The sequence below is a fragment of the Papio anubis genome, chromosome 9 (assembly GCF_008728515.1).
Source record: "Papio anubis isolate 15944 chromosome 9, Panubis1.0, whole genome shotgun sequence".
Taxonomy (NCBI): domain Eukaryota; kingdom Metazoa; phylum Chordata; class Mammalia; order Primates; family Cercopithecidae; genus Papio; species Papio anubis.
The window spans coordinates 26,660,089-26,668,563 of NC_044984.1; the positions used below are offsets into that span (position 1 = coordinate 26,660,089).

General features: G+C 41.9%; 1 protein-coding gene across 2 annotated transcripts in view; it reads left to right on the forward strand.

Moving 5' to 3' along the window:
- MRPS35 (mitochondrial ribosomal protein S35) overlaps positions 1-7,782 on the forward strand; it is a 44,035-nt gene extending 36,253 nt beyond the window's left edge. For both annotated transcript variants that reach the window (XM_003906155.3, XM_009180450.3), the window contains one exon: positions 6,673-7,782. In XM_003906155.3, coding sequence (XP_003906204.2) covers positions 6,673-6,942 — 270 coding nt within the window. In that variant the 3' untranslated portion in view covers positions 6,943-7,782. The remainder of the gene's footprint in view (positions 1-6,672) is intronic.
- The last annotated feature ends 693 nt before the right edge of the window (positions 7,783-8,475 follow it).

Sequence of the window (8,475 nt, forward strand, 5' to 3'; positions counted from 1 at the left end):
CTATTATGTTTTTCTTTGTATTAAATTCATACAAGGAAAAAAAAAAGATGATAGGTTCCAGTTATGTTACTATATTTTTTTGTTACTTCTTTTATCATGCCTGGAGGTTCCTTAGAACATGTTGTTCTAACACTAACAAGCAGTGTGGTTTTGGGCAAATTATTTGGTTGCTCTGGGCTTCAGCTTCCTGATCTGTAAAACAGATGATAATAGTACTAACTCACTCCTAGGTTTATTGTGAGAATCAAATGAGTTAATATCTGTAAGGCACTTAGAATAGTGCCTGGCATGGAGTGAGTGTTCCAACAGCTTTTCAGCCTCAGCCCATGCCACTTCCTTCTCATTGGCCTTCATTCATTTCCTTGATTGTGTTAACCGGCTTCAAGGCCTTTGTGGATGCTTCTCCTCTACTGGGATCACAGTATTCATCTGACAGGCTCACCGTCAACTTCAGGTCTCTCGTTAGACTGAACGTTCCCAGAGAACACTATGCCTGGTAGAGTAGTTGTGCAAGAAATATTTATTGAATGGATGAGTAAATAAATAATCGAGCCAACTGGAAAAGAGAACAGGATAACATGGAATGGAAAGTTGCTTCTTCAGGGGTTGGGGTCAGGGCAGATTCTCTCATTGCAGGCAGGAAGGAAAGGAAAAGGGGTGTATGTGTGTGTGTGTGTGTGTGTGTGTGTGTGTGTGTGTGTGTTACATATACTTATAAATTAAATGGTGAAATTGTAACTATTTAATGGTCAAAGCATTAAAATAGGAGTTGACAAATTAATTGATTTGCCTAAGTAGTGATCAATTTGAGCTTAAAATGGTATTGTTAATTGCCCCCAGTAATTTGAATATGCTGTTGTTTGTGCTTTAAAATTAGTATATATTTTAAAATTAGTATATAGTATAAAATAACTACACTTCAATAAAATAAACTTTGTGTGTGTGACAAGGTCTGGCCCAGTCACCCGGGCTGGAGTGCAGTGGTGTGATCTTGGCTCACAGCAACCTCTGCCTCCCAGGCTCAAGAGGTAGGGAAATGTGGGTTTGAAACCCACTCCTCTTTAAAGTTGTATTATTAACAACAACATTTATGTAATGTTTACTATGAGCCAGATCCTCTAAGTACATAGATATTCCTTACCTCTTTTAACCTTCAGAACAGCCCTGTGAAGTCAGTTCTTACAGAGATACAAGTTCAAGGAACTCACCTATTACAATAATAAATGATGAAAGTTAAGATTTAAACAGGTCTGGGAGATACCAAAGCTCACAGTAAATACCATCTTATACTAACTTCCTGGGTGACCTTGAGCAAAACTTAGCTGCCTCAGCCCTGCATCTGTAATTTAGAAACCCAAAAAGCTTTAGAAATTGTTAGTCTTTCCATAACTTATTTGGTGACACACATGTGACCTGAATAGATGAGAGGCTATTTATATTTTTTGTTCATTCCATTTAGTGTAAATATTCATATATGTTGCATTAAAAATTACGTGTTGGATTAGGTGATGCTGCTATAGACCTCCCTCTAGAGGTGTTAAAAAGTATATGCTATACGCACCATAATTCACTTTCTAAAATACAAAAATTTCTGAATTCTCCCAATAGATTGTGGACCTCTGTTTAACTTCCATAATACTCAGTTTTCTTACCTATGTAATTCTTAAAATTTATCCCAGTACATCTTAACAAGAATTATATGTAATAGTATACGTAAGCATTTAAGATACCTGATATATAATTAAATATTCAGTTTGTTGGGATTGTTACTGTCATTATCTTGGAATTTTTATTCAGCTGTGCAGAGTTTGGATCCTAAAGCTAGACCATGTAGAAAATGTGAATTTGGCTGGGCACAGTGACTCACACCTGTAATCCTAACATTTTGGGAGGCCGAAGCAGGTGGATCACTTGAGCCCAGGAGTTTGAGAACAGCTTGGGCAACATGGCAAAACCCCATCTCTACAAAAAAATGCAAACATTAGCAGGGCATGGTGGTACTCTCTGATAGTCCCAGCTACTCCAGAGGCTGAGGCAAGGGGATCGCATGAGCTCAGGAAGTTAAGGCTGCAGTAAGCCAAGATAGCGCCACTGCGCTCCAGCCTAAGTGACAGAGGGAGACCCTGTCTCAAAAAAGAAAAAAGAAGGCCAGGCGCCGTGGCTCATGCCTGTAATCCCAGCACTTTGGGAGGCCAAGGCTGGTGGATCACCTGAGGTCAGGAATTCAAGACCAGCCTGGCCAACATGGTGAAACCCAATCTCTACTAAAAATACAAAAATTAGCCGGGTGTGGTAGTGGGCACCTATAGTCCCTGCTACAAGAGTGAGAGAGAGAGAGAGAGAGAGAAAAAGGAAAAGGTGAATTTTGTTTTGTTTAGTTTGCAACTGAGACTGAACACTGCATTGTTTTCAGTACAGGATAAGAAGCCAGGCCTTTTACAGAATGTAGTTTGTTTTCCTTACTAGTGACTTTAAACCTTAGTGATTTTCTCCCATAAATGTACATTATTCCGTAGTACAGGGTTTCCTATCCTTTTTGTCAGATCCCGGGGTCCAGGTCCAGCCCATGCTGAAGTCGGAGGGGTGTGGGTGGATGAGCAGAAAGAACACTTGGGGGGCTGTAGGCAGGTGAAAGACAGTTTTATTCAGCAGCAGCTCAAATTAACAGCTTTCTTACACTAGCTCTCTTATGAACAGCTTTTCTTACACTGTCCACCTTTATCTCAGCGGTTTGCTCCAACTGTGTGGCTCCCGCAACCGCCATGCCTGCAGCTTCACGGAAGGCTCTCCCCTGCCTTCAGGGTCAGCAGCTTAACCCTTTATCTGGGCATGAGCAAGCCGAGCTGTGTCCTGGCTCCCTCCTGTCCAGACGGACAGCTTTGGCTCTCTCTCTCTTTCTCTGGGCACCAGTGCCTACACAAGAGCCATGTTGAGCCAAGCTGAGTCCCAAGAGCGCCTGTACAACGGTAGCAGGGCAATTATACCTTTTACAGACAACAGTGGCTCAGAGCCGAGGATGAACTTACACAAACAGGTTATATAACAAGTGGGGGTGTGCACCTGCACGCCAGACTCACTGTCATGCAGGCCTGGATATCCACCTTGGCCTGCCTCCATGTACCTGTTCATGTGAATACACACTTAGAAAATTATTTACTGGCCAGGTGCGGTGGCTTCCACCCTGTAATCCCAGCACCCTGAGAGGCTGGGGCAGGAGGATTGCTCTAGGCCAGGAGTTTAAGACCAGCCTTAGGCAACATAGCAAGACCCTGTCTCTACAAAAAAAAAAAAAAAATTAAAATTAGCTGGGCATGGTGGCGTGCACCTGTAATCATAGTGCAGCTAATCAGAAGGCTGAGGCAGGAGTGTCCTTTGAGCACAGGAGTTGAGGTTGGCGGTAGGTAAGCTTTGATCACATCTGAGATGAATGAAGGAGGAGGGTGCTTCATTCTGCTGCCAGTATTTGAGGCTCACCTGGCTACAAGGGCTGAGGGAATCAATATCTTGGCACACCTATAATACATCTTGGCAAACCAGTGTATAATTATATATACCAAATGTAAGGGGAAGAGACATGAAATATGGGAATTATTAGTGGATTTACTTTAATTCCTCTGCGTAAGCATCTATTTTGAAGCGTTAAGAAAATTCAGATAAAATGTGTGAAACTTAAAAATACTAAATAGTTAAGTCTCTTAATTGCCTGTCTTCTAGCAGTCAGGCAGTTGAGTCAGGAATGAGATGGAGTGACTGTTTTACTTAACGCTTTATAAAATGTATTTGTCAGTTTGTTAGATTAAGTATATTTTACCCTGTAAGTTTGAATTGTGAAAAAACTATGACATTGTCTTGAAACATCTAAAACATTTAAAACATCTAAAACATCTAAAACATTTCTAAGAGTAGATAGAACCAATAATGTATTTAATTTATACAATAATGTATAAATTAAACCAATAATTTATTTTTTAAGGGGTTGACATTTATTCCTTTCTCAAGTATTACAGTAAAAATTAGGTGAAGTAGGATAATTTTGCCAATTTTTTTTAATGGACACATTCAGAGTTTGTTAGAAATTATTTGCAGCAGAGTTGTGGGGGAGAGGCATAACAAGTTGTTTCAGGCTGGTCTGAAGGTAGTTATCTCAGTTGATTGTTCACAGTCAGTTACAGGTTGAATTCCTTGTTCTGCTCTTACCCCGTTCTCACTACTCGACTAGCCTAAAAAATAATAATAAAATAAAAAGAAGTTGTTTCACATTTCCCTGCCAAGCCTAAAACCTCCTGACCAGATTTTCTTTTAAAAAGGACACAGAGTTGGTTCTCAACTGGATATGTCTAGAACATACACTGAGACGCTGTCCACAGCCATAAATTCGTTATAGGGAGGTGGGGCAAACATGCAGGAATTGTAAGTGCAAATATACCCCACATGGCTTAGGAATTTGGGGGCCAGGGAAGACATCCTGCATCTTACTGGTTTCCCTTGAAGGAACGGTACCCAGTTTGAAGGATTCAAAGGAGAATTTGTTCTCCTAAGTCTCTTGCTTTCACCTCGGTGATCTGAGCAGGGTTTGCCGACTCTGTGTTGTCCCCAGTGGCCTGTTTGTGATCGGTGGGGCTCCTCTTTTTTTTTGAGACAGAGTCTCGCTCTGTCACCCAGGCTGGAGTGCAGTGACCGGATCTCAGCTCACTGCAAGCTCCGCCTCCCGGGTTCACGCCATTCTCCTGCCTCAGCCTCCTGAGTAACTAGGACTACAGGCGCCCGCCACCTCGCCCGGCTAGTTTTTTGTATTTTTTTTTGGTAGAGACGGGGTTTCACCATGTTAGTCAGGCTGGTCTCGATCTCCTGACCTCGTGATCCGCCCGTCTCGGCCTCCCTAAGTGCTGGGATTACAGGCGTGAGCCACCGCGCCCGGCCTGGGGCTCCTCTTTACCCTTGGAGGAACACATCTCCAATGCTTTCTTTTCTTTTCATAGGCACTTGTAGTGGGGATGGGGGTGGGAGGGTGGCACAGGTGGAAACCTTACCTGCTGCTTGGTGCCCACTCAGCTCTGCAGAGCCTTGGAGCTGTCTACTCAAGCTGGGATCTCTTTGAAGGGGATTTTCCAGAGGTAGAATAGTATTTCTGATAGCCTCACAAATATACTCGTCTTTTAATATTTTGCCACCTTTAAAAGTTGTTATTCAGAATAGTAGATGATTCCATAGCAGCCTGTGGCTCAGAATATTGTTATGTGTTAATTTGGAAGAAATGTGACTAGTATTCAGCACTTCTTTGAACAGGGTATATTACTTAGTAGCTGTGTTGCTTGATTTTCACAGACTGTTACATCTCCATTTAAATCATAAATCTGAATTATGCTGTATTACTGTAAAGCCTACCAGTGTTCCCTAGAATAGCATGGTAATAATTTTTTTAAGGAAAAACAAGTAGTAACAAAACATTGTTCACATTATAGGAACAGAAAGATAATAACAAAATAAAAGTCCAGGATAGGCTGGGCACGGTGGCTCATGCCTGTAATCCCTACACTTCAGGAAGCCAAAGTAGGCGGATCATTTGAAGTCGGGAGTTTGAGACCAGCCTGGAAAACATGGTGAAACTCCATCTCTACTAAAAATACAAAAATCAGCTGGATGTAGTGGCGGGCGCCTGTAATTCCAGCTACTCAGGAGGCTGAGGCAGGAGAATTGCTTGAACCCGGGAGGCGGAAGTTGCAGTGAGCCAAGATCGCCCCACTGTACTCCAGCCTGGGCAAGAGAGTGAGACTCTGTCTTGGGGGGCTGGGGAGTAGAAAATTCCAGGATATATGAAGTCATTATTACTAAAAACCATGTATTATGTACATCATATTCTTAATTGTATTATAATAATTAGTCTTCCTCATCATCCCGCAAGTATATCACAGAGATAAATACAATCTCAGCTCTCATTATTTTTAATAATGATCTCCTTGGTACTAAAGAAGTTGAAGATTACAACTCAGACATGCCAAATGTTGGGCCAGGCGCAGTGGCTCGCCCCTGCAATCCCAGGACTTTACGAGGCCATGGCAGAATAATCACTTGAGCCCAGGAGTTCAAGACCAGCCTGGGCAACATGGCAAAACCCCATCTCTACAAAAAATACAAACATTAGTGGGGCATGGTGGTGGGCGCCTGTAGTCCCAGCTACTCAGGAGCCTGAGGGGGGAGAATCACCTGAGACTGCGAGGTTGAGGCTGCTGTGAGCTGTGATTGTGCCACTGCACTCCAGCCTGGGTGACAGAGTGAGACCCATCTCAAAAAAAAAAAAAAAAAGTGAAATGTTGATGTTTTAGGGTTTAGAGAATAGCTGCAAAAAGTTATTTTCTATATCTGCTGGAAAACAGCATATCTTTATAAGTACAGTTTGTAAGGCAGACACATTGTAATTATGTGGATAGAGTAGCGAGTGGTAACAGAGCTTGACAGACCAGTGTTCACGTGACAGAGTGTGCAGCCCTCAAGCGCAGGTGCAGGTGGCCAACAGTGCTGGGTTAAGGGGCCAAAGTGCACAGACAAGGCATTGGCCAGGACTCTTCACATTTTGCAAACTTCTCTTTCCTTAACAAGGAAAAAAAAGAAAAAGAAAGAAACAAACTTGTGATATTTCTCAGAATTCAGAACTCATTTTTTGTTTTGTTTCAGAAAACTGAAGAATGGGAAAAAAGTAAGACTGAAGCAGACATGGAAGAGTATATATGGGAAAACAGTTCATCAGAAAGAACTATCCTGGAAACGCTTCTCCAGATGAAAGCTGCTGAGAAAAATATGGAAATAAATAAAGAAGAGCTCCTTGGTACTAAAGAAGTTGAAGAGTACAAAAAGTCTGTTGTTAGTCTTAAAAATGAGGAGGAAAATGAAGATTTGCTTTCTCAGTACAAAGAATCTGTGAAGAGACTATTAAATGTGACATGAATTATGGAGTAGAAAAACCTGCTTGATTTATTAATTTTGTAATATATGTAATCAGTATCTAATTTGATCCAAAGTTGAAAATGTTAAATCATTGTTTTTCCTCAGAGTTAAAATTATTTCCCTCATACTAATGCTTAATGGCAATGATTACTCCAGAGTTTTTTTATTTTTACACTGGGGCAATAGACTAGGAGATCTCTGATTTCTTCTTGGTCTAAAGTGTTTTGATTTTATTTCTACATAATAGCTTTGGTATTCATGTATATACATGCTTTTAATTGTGATTTTGCCACCTTCCCCATTTCTTTCCCCACAAGCTGGCATTCAGTAGTTGCTTTTGAATAATGGTTTTGGTTACCTCGGAAGGTAGGCCCAGAACCCATTTCCTTGACTTGCAGTTCCAGGCTCTGTTCACATGACTGCTGTCTGGCTGATGCATTTTTCACGTTTGTCAGTTCTGGTTAGAAACAGGTCCTCAGGAGTATTCTCTAACCTGATATTGTCTAAAAAGATATGTTGACTCAACTTTGTTTAGCGTCCTACTTTCTAGATTGTGGGGCTCATTTTGCCAGGGCCAAGCTACCAGAAAAGTAGAAGTGGAGATTACCTGGTGTGTATCCCCCTGGATGCCCCAGTAAGAGCTGCCACAGCTCAGGAAAAAGATGAGGCATAGGGACCTTGAATGTAATGGAGTAAGTGACAAAATAAGAACTACCCTGGGAAACCCTGCATTCAGTGTAGCTGTCAATTCAGTATTTCTGAGTACACCTGTCAGCTGTTTCTTACCACTTCGATGGTTGTGATTAATTTAAAATCAGAATAAAGGAATTACTGAGTTTATTTGCCTAATAGACTTATTTTGCCTAGAAGAATTAGAGAGTATAAATGAAAGCCAAAAGGGAATTTCACAACGATTTCCTAAACCATTTGTGTGAAATGAAGGTATGGTCTGGTGTGAGTGAGGCCAGGAGTCTGTAGGTTATGAAGGACAATATGGCCTTGAGTACAAAATGGGGAGAAAGAGGCATGTCGTGCCCTGCTGGGGCACCCTTACACTGGTTATTTTAATCCTAGGCCTGACTTACGAATGAACTCAAAAGGGGCTAGACTGAGCCAAATTGGTAAGTAGCGGATGAAAAACAGTATAGATAAAACCAATATTTTAGATCATGTTTAGAGCATATTTCAAGAAACATACCAGTACATTTAGAGACTCATATGGAGTTTTGTTTTGTTTTGTTTTGTTTTTTTTGAGACGGAGTCTCGCTCTGTGGCCCAGGCTGGAGTGCAGTGGCCGGATCTCAGCTCACTGCAAGCTCCGCCTCCTGGGTTTACGCCATTCTCCTGCCTCAGCCTCCCGAGTAGCTGGGACTACAGGCGCCCGCCACCTCGCCCGGCTAGTTTTTTGTATTTTTTTTTTTTTAGTAGAGACGGGGTGTCACCGTGTTAGCCAGGATGGTCTCGATCTCCTGACCTCGTGATCCGCCCGTCTCGGCCTCCCAAAGTGCTGGGATTACAGGCTTGAGCCACCGC